The sequence below is a fragment of the Enhydra lutris genome, unplaced genomic scaffold, assembly GCF_002288905.1.
Source record: "Enhydra lutris kenyoni isolate GAN:26980312 unplaced genomic scaffold, ASM228890v2 scaffoldscaffold14, whole genome shotgun sequence".
Lineage (NCBI taxonomy): Eukaryota > Metazoa > Chordata > Mammalia > Carnivora > Mustelidae > Enhydra > Enhydra lutris.
Window position 1 is genome coordinate 34,484,634 of NW_019154098.1, and position 18,791 is coordinate 34,503,424.

Sequence of the window (18,791 nt, forward strand, 5' to 3'; positions counted from 1 at the left end):
AGATTAAATCAAAAACAAAGGATGCAAACATGATGGTTCACATTATATTCTCCTTTTAATTCACCAGGGTAGTACCTAAAAAACAAGCATCAACACATCCTGGAACATGACAATGGAGTACTATAAACTCAGCCAGGCAGCCCCAGTCGAAGTTGCTATGCCAATGTGGTATCCTTTCTAGAGACAACTAATACGGACTCATATATAAGAAACGAAACCACTGAACTGGTAAATGTGATTTTTCCCCATCCATCCCTATCAAGAAAGACTGGAAACATTCACATATGCTTGGGATGCACAAGAATTGCCTCATCTTCCCCAGGGTACTGTTAACTCTACTGCCCTCTATCATAATACAGCCCCCAAAGAACAAGACCATAAGGACACTCCAGACAACATCACATTGGTTCACTCTATCGGTGAGAAATAAGTGGCAATTATATTGGAGACCTTGTTTTGACACACCTTCTCCAGAGGGTGGAAGATAATCCTACACAGATTCGGGAGCCCATAGTATCAGAGAAATATTTAGGGACCCAATGATCATGGGCATGGCAGATCATCCCTCCAAAGCAAAAGAAAAAGTATTATATCTTGCACCTACCATCATTGAGAAAAAAGCACAATGCCTGGTAGGCAGCCTCTGGATTCTGAAGGCAACATATTCCACACTAGGGAATACTGCTTTGATTCATTTACCAAGAATTATAGAAGACTGCTGACTTCAAATGGAACCCAGAGCAAAAAGCAGCTCTAGATTAAGTTCAGGTTATAATACAAGCAGCCCTGACACTTGGGCCATACGATGCACCCGAAGATGTGCTATTAGAAGCATCAATGGTGGGAAAAGACGCCATGTAAAAATTATAGCAAGCCTCAATAGGGGAATCAGGATGTACATTTTGCAGATCAAGACCATGCAGTCTGCAGTGGAGAATTATACACTACTTGAAAAACTGCCCCTGGTATGCTCCCAGCGTTGGTAGGGACAAAGATCTAATCAAGTGACCAAACAGCCAGAAGTGCCCAACATAATCTAGGGTCCGTTAGGCTTAACAAATCAAAAGGTTAGACATGTCAAACAACAATCCATTGTAAGACAGATGTGATACGTCCAGTTTGAGCATAAGTAGGGCCAGGGGATACAAATGAAGTGCATGCGTAGGTGGCCCAGACCTAAACACCAACTAATATTATTGTATCAACATCTCCTTCTCAACTCCTATCTATGGCCATCTAAGGGGCCATTATGACTATGGAAAAAGGAGAAAAAAGTCATGCCTGGTTCCATAGATAAGTCAGCTCAATAGTAGACGACTGCTGTCCCACACTCAGGGATGATCTTGAAGACATCAGTGAGGAAAACTCCTTTATTAGACAGGGCTTTAAATGGTGTATCTGGTCATCCACTTTGTGTAGAAAGAAAAGTGCCATGGGTAAAAATATGGGTAAAAATATATATGGACACAGTCTTAGGCTAATGACTTGGCTAATTGGTCAGAAGCGTAGAAAGAAAAAAACCGAAAGATTGAGGAAAATAATGTCTAGAGAAGAGGCTTGTGAATAAACTCATGGGAATAAAAAAAAAAACCCACTACATATCACACATTAAAGCCCCTATGGTAGCTAGACTCCAAGGACGGTCCCTCAGTGAACTGTGTCTCATAGTGTTCATGCCCTTTTATAGACCCCTTTTATTTTATGTAACTTATTTATTGGAACTTGTTTATAACCAAGACTATGATGGGAATGATGCTGTATGACTTCAAAGCTAGGTCAAAATAAATAGTATTTTGTAAGTGTATCTCTGTGAGAGCCCTGGGCCACCATATAAAAAGTCCTACTAACTTCCTTAGGAACTGCTATTGGTTCAGAATCCCAGCTGAGCAGTCTTCCAACCATGCCTGCCAAGATGTAAGCAAAGGCATCTTCAACCCTCCAGAACAGCCCATCCTACCAATTAAAACTCACCACTTAAATTCAACAAAACTACCCAACTGAACCCTGCCTGAATTCCACCCTCACAAAATCATGACAAAGGAGGAGCCTCTGGATTAGTCATGAAGCATCAACTAGTTCTCGTCATAAAACCAAGTACATGCCTGGACAACATTATCAAAAACAACAACTGCATGGCTATGGAAATCAAAGACACATGAAAAAAAATAGAGAAAAACTTCTAGAAGGTCAGATAGTGACAACAGAAGTCTGTTACCTTCTTACCTGGGATTGCTCCCATAATGCTCTTCTGGTACAGTACATACAAAAGAAGGGGTCAATAGTTTTAACAGAGTGGGGCTGTCTGGGAAAAACAACAGCTCTGCTACCAGACCTTTCCTACTTGATTTGGGGTCAGGGAGAAAATCCATGGCTCTGTCAGCTCGAAGAGACAAAGTCAATAGGAAATATAGAAAATCAGCAGTTTTGCTACCCGAAGACTGCAGTCCCATATAGAAAATGGCAGACCAACCAGAAATGTTACAAAGAGACATCAGAAATGAGAGACCCACAAAAAAAGCCAGTCACTTTTGAGACTGATTAGGAGACGATACCATGTTCGGGGGAGATGGCAAAGAGCCGGGGTAGGAAGTAAAACCTAAGAGTGACTTGAGAACCTGCTGAATTTTGTTTTTGTTTGTTTGTTTTGATATTAGTCTGGGTTTGTCTTTATGAACACGTACAGAGTCGCGGTCATTTCTTCACATTTAAATTTTTTTTTAGTAGCTTTAGCTTTCCAGAAAAATTGAGCTCAAAGCAGAGTTCTCACATATCCCCTCACTCTCATCCCCCAATTTCCCCTATTATTTACATCTTGCAATAGTGTAATATATTTGTAACAACTGGTGAGCTGACAGTCACATCATTATTAGCCAATTCTATAGCTTATAATAGGATTTGCTCTTTGTGTTGCATATTCTACGGATTTTGATAAATGTATAATGACACGTATCTACCATTGCAGTATCCTACAGAATAATTTTAAAGCCCTAAAAATATCTCCTGTGTTTCACCAATTCATCCCTTCCTTCCTCCTTCTGCTCATACCCCTAGCAACCACTAATCTTTTTACTGTCCCCATAGTTTTGCCTTTTCCGGGATATTATACAGTTGGAGTCATACAGCACGCAGAAGAATTGGCTGAACTTTGAATGCGCCCCACATTATGCACAGATTGACTGGCAGAGGGTAGAAGCCTTACAAAGTCAAAACACTTAAACATGATGTCTGCCCAAATCTTTGGTGAACAATTACACCACGCTGACACAGGAATGACTTACAGGAAGGTGGATACACACACACACACACACACACACACACACACACACATTTGAGTAAAACAAACTGAGCAGAGAGATCAGTGGACATAAATCACTATGGAGACATTTAAAAAGAAAAAAGAAAAAAAAGACAAGACAATCCTCAGGAAAATGGATAAGAAATCAGAGCTATTACTGTACCTCATCAAAGTTTCCAGTTTTCAACCCAAAATTATAAGGCATGCAAAGAAAGAGGAAAACGTAACCCCAAACCAGGAAAAAAAAGGCAAAAAACCTAACTCTGAGTGGACCCAGATGTTGGATTTAACAAAAAGATTTTAAAGAAGCTATTAAAAATGTTTTTTTTTTAAAAAACATGTCAAAGAATCACAGGAAAATATGATGACAATGACTCAATAATTAAGGACTCTCAAGAGAGAAATAAAACTGTAAAACAAAAGAAATGACAATTCTAGAGCTGAAAAATACAACAGCCAAAATGAATATTCACTGCACAGACTCAACAGCAAATTTGAGATGGCAGATGAAGCAATCAGCGTACTCTACCAGACAGCAAGAGAAATTATCCACTCTGGAAAAAAAAAAAAAACGAAAAAAAAAAAAAGTGAAAAGAACCTCAGAGATATGTAGGAAAATATTAAGCATACGGACATACACGTAATGGGATTCCTACACAGGGTGGGGGCTGGGAGAAGAAGCAGAAAAACTAGTTGGAAAAAATAATGACTGAAAACTTCCCAAATTTAAGGAAAAACATTATAAATCCACAAAGCTTCATGATCCCAAGAGACCCAACCCTAGACACATCAGTCAAACTGCTGAAATCCAAAGGCAAGGAGACTATATTGAAAAGAGCAAGACACAAGACCCTTTATCTCTAGAAAAGAATGGAATGACATATATGAAGTGTTGAAAGAGGGTGGAAAGTCTGTCAATCAAAAATTCTATATCTGGGGCACCTGGGTGGCTCAGTGGGTTAAGCCTCTGCCTTCGGCTCAGGTCATGATCTCAGGGTCCTGGGATCGAGCCCCACATCAAGCTCTCTGCTCAGCGGGGAGCCTGCTTCCTCCTCTCTCTCTGCCTGCTGCTCTGCCTATTTGTGATCTCTCTCTCTGTCAAATAAATAAATAAAATCTTCAAAAAAAAATCTGTATATAAAGAAATTATCCTTCAAAAATAAAGGTGAAATAAAAAACATTTCCCAGATGAAAAAAAAGCAAAATAAAAACTGAAATGTACGCCTTTTGTGCCATACAGGGTCAAAGTACCTAGCTTAGTAGCCAGAACTGGCTCCCTAAATTTGCAGAATCAAATGAATAAAAAGGTAACATTTATTGTCACTTAGAACATTATTTCTTTGGGAAAATGCATCTAAAGTTCAAAATTTGAAGAGTTGCCCCCTCCTACCATCTAAGAATAGGATAGGAGACGCAAATGCTAGGTTAATTAAATCCTAGGTATCTTCAGTTGCAAAGCACAGGTTAGTAGCTCCATGGGAAACAAAGGTTTTTCTTTAAAAATTTCCAACACGTAAAGAGCAGGGTGTGCAAAAATAAAGTGGCTTACAGAATCATCCGTAAGAATAAAATTAAACCTCAATCTGCTGACACACGCACACCCACACTTCTGAATATGCGGACTGTTTTGTAAAATATAGTCATATCTAAAATGCATTTGGTTTGAAGAGACTGGAAAGTATTTCATTCATCTCCATTTATTCTTAACCCAGAATCTTACATCTTTTGTTCTCTTTCAGGTAATTCCTTATTTTGTTGTCCTTCCTCTTACATACGGTCTAAATTGTTCTTATTCTAACTTGTTCTTTTTATTTTAATCATCCATTCAAGTTTGTGATTTTCATAGATCCTATTATTTTATTCAACAGTCCATTCAAAAAATGAATTATGATTATATATTTCAAGACTCAGACAAAGTATCAGGAACATCGCAGATGCCTGCGAAATTAAACCTTTACCTATATCTCATTAGGTCCTCTTTTAAAAGAATTAACATCAGTCTTGTACTGTAGGAGTCCATAGTTGAACTTTCCTATGTCCAGTTCACTTTATTTGCTCCGGAAAGAGTTCTTAACCAAGCTAAGCCCTACAAAAAGAGGCAGATAAGCAGTTCCAGGGAGAATGAGGTTATATATGGCAATAATCTGAGCTGCCCTTCTGCTTTGAAGCATACCCCAAATATCTCCTGAAAAAGCTCTTCTCATGGATACATCCTAGAAAGGCAAATAGATAGCTTCTAGCATGAGCTAACAAAAACAAAAGCCCAACCCCTGCATAATTTTCTTAGATGAGTCAGCTAGCATAAATGTAATCAGATTTACAGCACAAATTCTTACTGTTGTTCCACAAAAAAAGCAATTCTAGGGTCATAAAAATACTTGCATATTTCATATTCTAATACTATTTTGGCATTTAATATATTTTAGTTGAATGAAATAAAGGATAAATGAATGAGTGAATGAATGAATGAATTTACCAAATACTGCTTGAAATACTGAATTAGTCTAAGACCCAACTTTCCTGCTATTTCAATGCTTTTTTAAGTCAGATATAATTGGTTTGTGCAGCATTTGTAAAACCATTAGGTACTTGCTCTGTTATACTTCTTATCAATTAATAACAATATGCTTTTCACAAAGATTTATATTTTTCTATCTACCAAATAAATTTCATTATCAGTTTTTAAGCTGTACAAAATATCAATATCTAAGCATTATCTATTGAATTCTAATCCAACTTAACAGAGACTTCTATATTCCAAATTAACTTCAATAAGTAGTCTATAATTTAATTTTGCTTTTAATTTTTCACTCAACTAGCTAACCACCCTCTCAAATATCCCACAAACTGAAATCTGTAAGATTATTTTTCTTGTTATGTTGGGTACTATATCTTCCATTAAAAATAATCCTTTTTCTTTAGGCAAACGCTTAACATAGTCTTTCATCTATAATTAACGAGGAAATATTTTGCAGAGAAAAGAATTACCATCTTAAACATTCACGTGCTACAATTTACCAGGAAACAAAAAATTCTTTATTCTCATTTGTAAACTGACCTTCTGGTTACGCACTTTACAAATTAACTTTGAGTTCATTTAACTTCTCTGTTTATATTTATGTTATATAATTTCAAGTCTGGGATCAGCTTCATAATATGTATTTGTAACTTGATTTCTCACGTGATAACAAGTATCTTATTTAGAAAGAACTTGATGAAATAATTTTATAATGTTGCCTAATATAGCAAGAGTGATTAATTACATGCATGTCGCTTCGATGTATTGAGTTCTTTTTATTCCATCGTGAAGGCCTAAGACTCATATTACAATTGGAATAATTACTTAGCATAAAATTATTTTATCAACAGATGAAGTGACTATATAAGAAAGTCATCAATCTCTAACTTTTAAAAATTTTACTTGTGTAAGTCTTCATAATAAAATAGATAACTGAAAAATTTTTAAATATTCCCATTTTTACAACTTATTCTAAATGCTTTCTAGACCATTTGGCTCAGAATTCCTTACATGTGTAACTGGTCTCAAATACCATAAATCAACATTTTCTTCAAATTTCTAATGATATTGGCTATCACTTCAGTCTCCTATTTCCCTTATAAACATACACAGTAAATCAACTACTTAAAAATTATAAAAAACTTCAGATTATACAAGGGGACAAATTTCACTATTGATACTGACACCCAAATCAGACATATATAAAGCTGTCATCTTTAGCATTTGTTCTTAATACTTTAAGACTCGTGCTTCTATCTGGAGATTTGCAGTCTATCACCTCTTTTTCCTGTTCTGGATCTGTTCTCTCCAAATTGCTCCACCTTCACATCCCCACTCACTCGTTCCCAAAAATAAGTTAAAGGATGTGCTACTTTTGGGGGCGCCTGGGTGGCTCAGTGGGTTAAAGCCTCTGCCTTCGGCTCAGGTCGCGATCCCAGGGTCCTGGGATCAAGCCCTGCATCGGGCTCTCTGCTCAGCGGGGAGCCTACTTCCTACTCTCTCTCTGCCTGCCTCTCTGCCTACTTGTAATCTCCATCTGTCAAATAAAGAAATAAAATCTTAAAAAAAAAAAAAAAAGGATGTGCTACTTTCAAGAGTCTAATAATCTAATCAAACGTCTCACAGTTTATAACTTAGGACACTGCCATGCACATGTTTGCTCACATTTACCAGCCCAGTCCCTTAAGATTTTACAGAAAAACCAGAGACCAGCAACAACCAAGTAAAATCAGTCAGGTTAGAACCCAGAAGACAGGGGAAACGAAAACTCTTCACAGTGATCTCATTGCTAAAAAACAACGACAACAACAACACGGAATCCTTTGTGAGCTCAGCAAATGATTGACAATATGATTATGTCATTAAAGTGAAAAATAAGTTGCATTCTAATACAAAATTAAAATACACCAAATAAGAAAAAGCTTCATGTTTATACCGTTATCAGTTAGCCACTGCACATCAACTTTAGACCTTTCTCCAGTTCTAGAAGGAGATGGTGGCGGGGGCGTGGAGGGAAGGCAGAAAACACTAACATCAGTCAATCACGAAATTATAATATAAGGGAGTAGAGCTTTAAAACATTTTTGGGCCATGATCCATAATAAGAAATATATATTTTACATTGTGGGCCTGTAGAGAAAAACCATTTTATAGATCAATTACCCTTAGTCTGTGCACTCCACTCTGATATTTTCCTACCCTATCCTATCCCAGTCTCCCTCTTTTTTTTTTTTCTTTTCTTTTTAAATGCTGACCCTGACTCTCATTTGATTCTAAAAATGAGGAGAGAAGGAAAGTAAGTGTAGAAGCTAAGGATAGAAGGTAGAGGTGGCTATGGGGGGACTTTGCCCCACAGGAGATATTTGACAACATCTGGAGACATTTTAGGTTCTTATAACTGGGGGTGGGCATGCCACTAGCATCTAGTGGGCAGAGGCCACAGATGCTGCTAAGCACCTTATAATGCACAAAACAGTTATCCAGCCCTGAATGTCAATAGTTCTGAAACTGAGAAATGTGTTCTGGACTATTTAATGAGGAAATCATAGATAAGATTGGAAGGTCAATAGTTCTTTTTAAACCTCATGAAAAAATATATTTTAAACTTTGAGAGACAGGTCTAACAATGAGATGCAGAGATACCATGACACTGGCAACCTAAGACATACCTCTTTCCATAATCTAAAGACAAAAAAAAGGAAAAAACTCAGTTTGCAATTTTCTAACCCAACACAAAATATGAGGAAGTGATTGATACAGCATTGTAAAAAGAGAACTATATGATAGCTAAGAGATAAGTGTTATAAAATTTAGAAATCACACAAAATTAGTGGAGATAACCTATGCCTCTCCTTCTGAAGTCCTATAGTACCTATAATACAAATTCAACAGGCTTATATTGCTAGTTATTTTAGACTTTCAATTTCTTAAGGGTAGAAACTGGGTCTTATTTAAGACAGATTTTTTTTTGAGATTTATATCTCAAAATTATATCTCAACAAGTTAAAAAGTATATTCTTCTTAGCCTGAATACAAGCTTACTTCAGTATATGGCAGATCGTAGAAGAGATGGAACCAACATAAATGACCACAATCCATGTAACCAGGACTATATGTTCAATCAAAACTCTTGAAGGCTGTCTCAAAGAAGTCTTAACCATTGTTGGTTACCATAAAACATTAAATAAGTAATCTAAAAATGTTCTTACTATCTACTATTTGACAAATTATCAGACAACGAACATACTATTATATTTATAAATAAGGAAACAGACCTAGAGTGGTGAAATAGGTAGAAGAGATCCTATAGTTAATGAATTTCACAGCCAGGATCTGAGCTCCTCTTTGACTCTAAAACCCATGCTCTTTCCATAAAACCCTGTTAGTGTTTCACAACAATGGCCTATCACTCACAGATTGTCACTATCAGCCTAACCCCATTGTTGATAACTGTTCTCTTCTCCTTTGGTTTGTGGCATTTTCTATGTTCTTATCATTTATTTGTTTTAAGATGCCATTTTGGTAGAAGGATTATTTTCAGCAGAAGACACCTGAGAAGAAGCAAATACAAGAAGACTGCCTGCCCTCCCCTCTCTTTGCCTAAAAGCAGGATATAGATTGTAAAGGTGTCCCTCCCCCCTGCCCTCTATCAGGAAGGACAGAAGTTAATTGCTCTAATTAGCAGGCAAGAGATGGCTCTGGAGAAGTCTATGTAACAGACTTTACCACCTAACACTTACCTTCCATTAGTTCCCTCATATACTCACCTTCCCATGATTTGCTACCCTAGAAACTCACAGTCCTTTTTCTTTGTCTTGTCATCTCTCTAGAAATCTACCGTTCTTTTACAAAGAGACTTTATAAGCACAAATTCTAACCACCCCCGTAAGTTTCAGGTAGCCGAAAGCTCCCACATATATACACAATACACAGGATAATAAATTAGTTTTCCTCTTGTTACTCTGTCTTGTGTCAGTCCCCCACCCCAATGACCCTAACAGGCATAGAGGGGCAAAAAAAGAGTTAAGTTTTTTCTCTGTACACCTTCCACATTAACTTGTAGAAATAAAATATAGGCACCGATTGGGATTATAACTAGAACGGCCTTAACCCCAAGACATTGTTTGAAAGAACATGCACCTTTACAATATTTAGCCTTCCCAATCAGGAACATGATGAATACCTACTCACTCAGTGACTACCTTCCTTTCTGTTACTCAGTAAGCTTTATAGCTTTTTTCATGTAGGCCCCCCTCCTTTCCTATTAGTTATTTTTAAATCCCATTTTCTGTTTTTAGCTCAGAATGGGAACTGCTTTTCATTCACATCTCTAACTATTTTTGGTACAGCACAAAATGATTCCATATTAATTTCCTATCTAGCTGTCTTCTTGAATTCCTTTATTGATTCCTGTTGATTCTTATGAAGAAGTCAATTATTCATCAAATGGTGTCAGAAAATTGTGTGTGTGGCGAGCAGGGGATTCGTGTTAGATCCTCACATATCTGGTATATTTTGGTAAATACCAAAATAAATCACAGAAAGATTAAAAAGTTAAAGGCTAAAAGTAATAAAAACACATGAGAAAATACACAGCTCAATATTTAACTGCCTTGGGGATGAATAAAGAGTTTCTATGGATAAAAGAAATGGGGGGAAAAAATCACCAAAGATGCAAAGACACCTCTATTAAATTCAGTATTTCCAAGTAACCCCAGAAAATTAGTAGATAAACATCAATATGGGAAATACATTTGAAACAGATGACCGTTAAATGGGTAAAAATCCTAACCGTATAAAAAGTTCTTAAAATCACTAAGAGAAAAACGAATTAATACCCAATAGGAACATGGGCAGAAGAAATAACAGGAATGAACCGGTAATTCATAGAGATATCAAACACCAATAAAATACAAAACATTCAACTGCATGATCAAATTCAAATTAAAATGACAAAGAGAAAGCCTTTCTGTGGCCTATTCAATTGCAAAGATTTAGTGCTTTGAGACTGAAAATAAAACTTCTGACAAGAGTATAGAGTGTTATAACCATCCTGGGAAGCAAGTTGGTATTCTGAACCAAGAGCTTATAAGAATCAGAGCATGAATATGTATTTGTGAAATATTCAAGGATCAGGCAAAAATTCTTATGTAAAGATAACCGTTAGAACATTATTTGCGCTCATAATTGGAAGCAACTGGAATACCCCCAGAGAGAGGAATAGTTTGTGGTAAATCCATATGATAGACTCTTAGTGCAGCCATTTTAAAAACGTATTTCTGAGGAATATCTAATGGCTTGGGAAAAAGTTAATGATATGATATCAATTAAAAAAAATCAGAATACAAATTATATATAGCATGATACCAATTTTATCAATATGTGAAATACACATGCATAGGAAAAAGGGAAGAAAATACAACAAAATGTTAACAATGGTTATATTTCAGAGAAAAGGTTATGGATAGTTTGCATTTCATTCTTTACACTTTGAAGAAAATTTCAGATATTCTAAAGTAAACACATTGCTATTTGTAAAGGAAACACATACAAAATGTTATTTTACAGTTATAGCTAATAGGTATTTTTTAACACACCATGAGGTGATGTAGGAAAATTTTCATAAACAAAGTGAAAAAGGTTTTTAAAAAAAAAATCAGTAGACTTCTCTGCCACATGAACAACAGAAGATATTTACTTTTTAAAACTTGAAACTTTCTTCACATAACTGGCACCATTAAGAAACTTTTAAAATAAAGGTAGTTATATCTAACTATTAAATGTTTATCACAAATACAACCTAAAAAGAAAACCCCCAGGGAATTAACTACAGGGAAAGTGTGATTAGAAGACCGTACTTACCTTTCTCACTTACACTCTCACTTTCAATCTCAACGTCATCACAACTCGTGTATTCAGGTGTGGAAGCTAATTCCTCCTCTGAACTGCTCAACGAAACCTGGCGCATTTTACCTCCTTTCTTTGATTTATGAGGCTTTGGTGGTGGAGGTCTCACTGACTCTGACTGGTCGGAACTGAGAGAATCATTCCTTAACATTGTTTCCATTTTTTCCCGTTTTGTTTTCCTCACAGCAGAGCTGGGATCTAAGTGGTGTTGTTTCCTCAGTGAGTCAGTACGTCTCATGTCTGGTCTATCAATGGGTATTGGACTCCTCCGGGGGGTGGGAGGACTATGGTTTGTGGTCCTTTGTGGATAAGAACTTGGTCCCTGAGCCTCTCGAGTTCTTTCCATTGAGTAAGATCGCTGATTTTCCATGGCAGCTCTACGTTCAGATATAGATCTTTGCCTTGATGGCCGTTCCATCCTCAGCATAGAAATCCTAGAATCTTCCAGTTCAGCATTTGCCAAAGAAACATCACTATGCCTTCTCTCATGCCTTGCTCTGGACACTTCCGCATGAATACGCATTTGTTCTTCATAGGGCTGTGGCTTTACTGGATAACGGGCCAAATTCGGGTCACTTCGATAGCGTGCCTGGTATTCCTCCTCTCTCCGTTGCCTTTCATATTCATCTCTGCTCTCCACGTCCTCATCATCTACAATGTATTCTTTGGAATGCCTATGACTTCTCCTGTTGGAGTCCCTGTAATTTATATGGTCAGACTCTTCGTAAAACTGAGGTTCACGCTGAGACCTCCTATCAGCATAATCTGATGGAGACCTAGGCATGGCGTTATCTGAAGTAGCATACTGTGAATATTCTTCTCTTTCTTCTCTTTGGTCGTATCTTCTATTCTGATCTCGGGATATGGATGGACTTCGTGTCCTAAGTAAGCAAAGGAAAAGAATGATGAGAAGAGCGATGTCTAAACAACGCAATGTTTCATTCATTCATTCACTGGTGAGTTGATGAATTAAATTCAAATAGTTATTTTGCTTTAAAAAAAAACCAACAACTCCTTTTAAAGTCATGCCATAGCCAACATCTTACTGGTATTCACTTTATTCAGTTCAAATAGGAAATTTAAAAGGTATTTTTGATATGGTTCTTTAATGCCTGACATACTCTATACAGAATATACTTACGCCCTGAAATAAGAGAGTCAGCATCATACTCTGCTGCAGCAAAATGGGCTTAGACTCTAATTTCTTTGCTTGGCTCAATACACTTCAACAATCTCCCAACTGCTCTTCCGAAGCTTTGAAAAATTCCACCTGACACTCTCTCTATTCCTGACACCTTGATATGAAGTCACTTGAAAATATACTGAAGCCAAACTGATTTGGTTCAAGAGCTGAATATTTTTCTGACTAAAATTAAATGCTGGCTCTTCTTTCTTTTTTAAGATTTTATTTATTTATTTGAGAGAGGGGGACAGAGACAGAAAGAGCGAGCAGGGGGAGGGGCAGAGGGAAAGAAACAAGCAGACTCTGCAGTGAGCAAGGAGCCCAACGCAGGGCACCCCTAAATGCTGGCTCGTAAATCATTTTTCATAGGGGTCTATGGGTGGCTCAGTCAGTTAAGCATCTGATGCTTGATTTCGGCTCAGGTCATGATCTTGGGGTTGTGGGATCAAGCCCCAGTGTCTGGCTCAGTGCTAGGCCCAGTCTGCTTATCCTTCTCCTTCTGTTCCTCTCCCCACTCTCTCAGTCTCAGTCTCTCTCTCTGTCTCTCTAATAAATAAATGAATAAAATCTTTTTAAAAAATCATTTTTCATCCATCAGCTACCTAGATCACTCCCAATATTGGTTCATCTAAATCTCCACCTAATCATTATGTCTCCAACCCTTCTTTACTGCTCTAACTTGAGATAAGCAATTTAAATAAATAACAACAATAATGACTTATTCATCACCCATTCAAAAAAAGTCTTTGGGGTGCCTGGGTGGCTCAGTGGGTTAAGCCTCTGCCTTTGGCTCAGGTCATGATCTCAGGGTCCTGGAATCAAGTCCCACATCGGGCTCTCTGCTCAGCAGGGAGCCTGCTTCACCTCCTCTCTCTGCCTGCCTCTGCCTACTTGTGATCTCTGTCTGTCAAATAAACAAATTTAAAAAAAATCTTAAAAAACAAAAAAAGTCTTTGAAGAAGTCCGAAGGGACTGCTATTTTTATTCTAACTTCATTGAGATTAAGACCAGCTCAATGACACTTCTCTTCTTTGTCTTTACATCTGACCCCTCATACTTCCTTATAGTTTTAGAGGAAGAGACCATATATTGAGTTCTCGACCTGCCCCCTAACACTGGTACAACATAGCAGACCTTGTCCTCATACATATTACTCTTTGTCAACAAAACATTCATACTGTCTTCTTCTCTGGTATGAACCCAGATAGTCAACCACTAGCCATGAAATGCAGTGAGACCAGAATCCTAAAGATGACAGAAATTCAGGATATCTGTTACAGGGATTTTTGCCAGGACAATACGAAGAGGAGATAATAAAAAGTGAGGTCAGTTGAAGTTAAAGATGACCAACTTTAGATAGCTCAGTTGTGAATTTCTTAGATGTTGTTATCATTATGGGGAGGGGGGATAAAAGCAAGAACAGAGAAAGGCTACACGTGGAATGAGCCAACCCAGCAACAGTATCATTCCCCTCTAAAGTCTCCCATGTCACCGAATCTCTTTCTCCCATATCTGAAACACAGCCTGCGAATGTATCAATCAAGATTTATTAATAAAAATAAAAGTCACTCTAGGTTTTCCAGGGAGTAAGGGTTTTAACACAGTGATCAAGAGCTATGCAACTGCACCAGCCATGAAGTCCAGAGAAGCTGATGTTGCCATTCTCAGCCTGAAGAGCCAAACACAAGGGCTCTTGAGAGTTCTTTAGGGAGCCGCTGTGAAGCTCAAGAGTCTATGGGAATCTGCCACCAGTTATCTCTGCTGCCCATAGCATTAGGTGGTCCATTAAGTAGGAGAAGCTCACCAGGAGCCACTGAGATTTTTACACCCATGCGCCTGCCAACAGCAGCAGCCTGATGATAAGGGTTTCTACGACTCTTCTGCCTTCCAGTGTCACACAAGTGCCCAGCCAGGGGACATCCTAGCCTCAAACCCTAAAGGGATAGTATTACAGAAAATGAAGGAACTAGTCCATTTTATGATTAGACAAGTGGACGTCATTTCTGTTTTACACTTATATCCTACATCTGCCTAAAAAAACATTTAGGACTTAAAAACAACTCTTTTCAGTTACAATTGTCACATAAAGCCACAGACTCCTATATTTTAAAATATATAATTAAAACAGAGCGCTCAAAATAAATTTTATAGTATTGACCTACATAATATCCTTTAGGGGTATCTGTTATGCATAATTCATTTTACTTTTTTGACATTTTTTAATATGTGTGACTAAACAAAAGAATGCTTCGGCATGGTGGCGATTATCATAAGGAAGAGCAGAATCAAGGGACCTGGGTTTCTTAGTCCCACTTTGGGTATTAGCCATTTACTTGAACCTAGATGGCCAGTTAACCTTTGAGAGTCTATATTTTACAGTGAGAAACATAGATTATATACATTAACTCATATATTATTTTAACAAATATGTATTGGGCAAGAACTAAATGCTTCATACTATAATCTAGATTAGGAATAAGGAAATGTGGGTCATCTGAGTGGTTCAGTTGGTTAAGCTATGATCTTATAATACTGACATCATAACTTCATTAAGTTAATATGCCTAAATGAAAGCTTTAAGGATAGCAAAAAAATAATAGTTCTGGCAAGATATAAATAACTGACTGGTGCCAATTTTCAACATAGTCACATCTCATTAACTGGCTACTTATATCTACTCGCTATATTTTTAAAAATGAGATAAATGAGAATTTCTCTAGGGAACTCTAAAAAATAGACGTTTACATCAGTTCTTTTTTTAAAAAGATGTACTTATTTATTTATCAGAGAGAGAGAGAGAGATTGAGTGCAAGCATGAGCTGGAGGGAAGAGGCAGAAGGAGTGGGGAAGCAGACTCCCCCCGAGCAGGGAGTCCAACGTGGGGCTCAATCCCAGGACCCTGGGACCATGACCTGATCTGCGGCAGACACTTAATGGACTGAGCCACCCAGGCACCCTCTATCAGTTCTTCTAAACTGACCATCTAACCTCCATTAGATGCAGACTTCATGTTAGGAATTCAAATACATTTTCGTTATGTTACTTTTTTCCAATCTAAGTTAACAAATGTATTTGTCTCTAAAAATACAGGTTATTCATTAACCAAATTTAAATTCTGGAAATTGGAACTTCTAAGAGCAAGATTTTAGGGCTTCTCAGATTTATATGGTACATAAGAAAACTATTTGTTAAACTTCATTTCTTTTTAAAACTCTTCTTTTTTTATCTGAGTATGGTTGACTACATTCCCTACGCTGTGCTTTTTATTCCTGTGACTTCGTCATTCTGTAACCAGAAATCTGTATCTCCCACCCGCCTTCACCCATCTTGACCATCCTCTCATTGTTTAAGTGAATTGTAATTATCCTAATTGTGATTGCAAGAAAGTAAAAAAATTCAGAAAATATTAAGGCGGAAATTGGATCTTTTGAAGACAGTTCAACCTAACGATGGCCTTCCTTCTCACTGTACCTCTTCCCCAGGTAATCGTATCCGTTTCTATCCAGGAATGTCAACAACACTCTCAGACCTTAAGGTTCATGAGGAACAGCATCCTGAATCTGTTTAAGCATCATATAGGAGGTGCTTGAAAAACATCTGTTGAATTAAAGAACTGATTAATTCTCCCTTAGGTTATCTCTACTTTTCACGATATGTTCTAGTCTTCTATACTCAAACCCACTGATGGGCTAAAATAGTCATTCTTCTCTTTCCCCTAGTGTTCCCTTGGCAGTAATAACACCCACCGTGGGTAAAAGGAAGGACTTGCTTTTAGTAATAGTAGACATTACATGTTAATTTGACTTTCGTTGTTGGGCTTCAAAATCCAACAATTGCTTATAAAATGATTTCTTTGGCAAAATATAATTAGAGTGTCAATCACTTTACAACTAAACATTTAGAACAAAATCTCTTTGTAAATTAAGAATTTCTAGTAATATATTTGACATCACACTTGTCATCATGGGACAGAGGTAGGGGCAAGAAAAGAAACACTTCTATCCCTGAGGAATTAATGTAAATTTTTGAAAGTAGGTTATAAACAAAGTGAATATGGTGAGCCTCTAAAATATAGGAAATATATTTTATTATATTATTTATTATATTATTATAATTCACTGATTTTTAAAAAAGAATATTTCATAGAATTCAGTTCCAAAAGAAAGTCTATTATTAATTAGCATTTAGCAAGTCATCTAAGTACTTTTTAAAAATCATACCTTAGAAAAACTGAATTCAGTATTAAATCCAGCAATCACGTTGTTCTACAGAAATTTGCCTGAAGGCTGTGAATCATACTGTAGATGCTGATTTGTACTGGATTTAAGTAAAAATAGAATAGTGCTCATGATTTCTGAAATTGGGATAACTATTGTCACTGTTACTTAACATGGAATAAAGTTTTTAAAAATACATTTTAAGGTAGTACATTAAAGCTATGCTAGGAGCAAGGCAAGATTTTATTCTATGACCATTCTTATCAAACAATGAAGAATCTGCTCTCAATTAGTCCAAAATATTAAAATATCCTGTCCAATAATTTTGCCAACTAGATCATGAATTATTTAATATATACTCTCCTTAAAATTAAAACGCCTATGTTTTTGGACACTATATTTTTTTCAGGACCTGGAGAAAACCCATGAAAATTTGAGTACTATATCTCTAATCTCTACCTTTCCTACTGCCCTCTGTAAGCAAGTCTTGGCATTTTTTTTATTATTATTAGGTGGAAAACATTTAATTGGTAAAGAACTGAATGATAAATTGTACAATTCTCAAAGAAATCATAAAGCATTTAATAGTGTTTTACCCATAAGTTATCATTCAGAAGAATGGAGCATTTCATCTAAGATGTTATATTTCACTTACTCCTTCAAAGACACTGAGAAAATAAGAGGCAGAGTCCAAAATTATGCCTTTCTTTAGAATAAAATGTATTAGTGACGTTATGTAGTTCCTTACTTTTTACTCCTATGCATCAGTCAATCCCTATTCCTGATAAAACAATATCAGCCTATATTTGCATTGACTTTATATTCGTCTCATATCTGTTCACCTTACCTTTTCTTATGGAAATCTAGGTTGTTACAATTATTTTCTCTTTTCCCATATTAGAGGGGTCTTAACCAGAACCAGTTTATAGAAAATCACATACAGAAATATTGTGAATGTATCTTAATTAGTAGCATTTCTGTTCATTGCTTATCATTTTTTAGTCATATGGACTAGTCCACCTATTCCTAAATATTCTACCTTTACTTCACACCTAACACTCCATTTTAAATGGTATTCTGATTGACATAACAGTTTGAGCAAAAAACTCTACCCATTAGTCTCTTTAAAGCTCCACGTCTAAAAATCAAACTGACTGATAGAAAAACTCCAAATAAAAAGACTGTTTTCCAATTGAAGTCATTTTCAACAGTTTCCCAAAGGCAGGCTCAACTTACGTGCTGTATAAGAATTCATCGTGTTTTCACCATAGTTTCCATTTTAATATTCACAACTTTTACCATGCTATGTGTTTTGTGTTACTATACCATTGACAATACTGACTATATATACTACAAAATAATCATCAAGTCTCTGAAAACATAATCTAGTATAAAACATTTGAAAACACTTGTTAGGACACTGAAAGGTTACAGGGAAATTTTAAGCTTTCATATTTATGTACTTTCAACTCTTAAGACCTATATAATTTTTAAGAATCATGATATTGAAAGTAAAGAATTTGAAGATTACTAATTTCTGCAAATTCAAATTTTATGCAATTCAATTAAGTACTACCTATAAGAAAAGCCCATAATCATAATCTTTATTAGTAGAGATCATTAAATGACCATCACTTATAAATAATAGAAGTGATATTTGAAGAATCAATA

General features: G+C 36.4%; 1 protein-coding gene across 35 annotated transcripts in view; it reads right to left on the reverse strand.

Annotated features, from left to right (window-relative positions):
• LOC111146851 (regulating synaptic membrane exocytosis 2) overlaps window positions 1–18,791 on the reverse strand; it is a 591,447-nt gene that overhangs the window by 310,875 nt on the left and 261,781 nt on the right. For all 35 annotated transcript variants that reach the window (XM_022502578.1, XM_022502564.1, XM_022502568.1 and 32 more), the window contains one exon: window positions 11,676–12,601. In XM_022502578.1, the coding sequence (XP_022358286.1) occupies window positions 11,676–12,601 (926 nt within the window). The remainder of the gene's footprint in view (window positions 1–11,675; window positions 12,602–18,791) is intronic.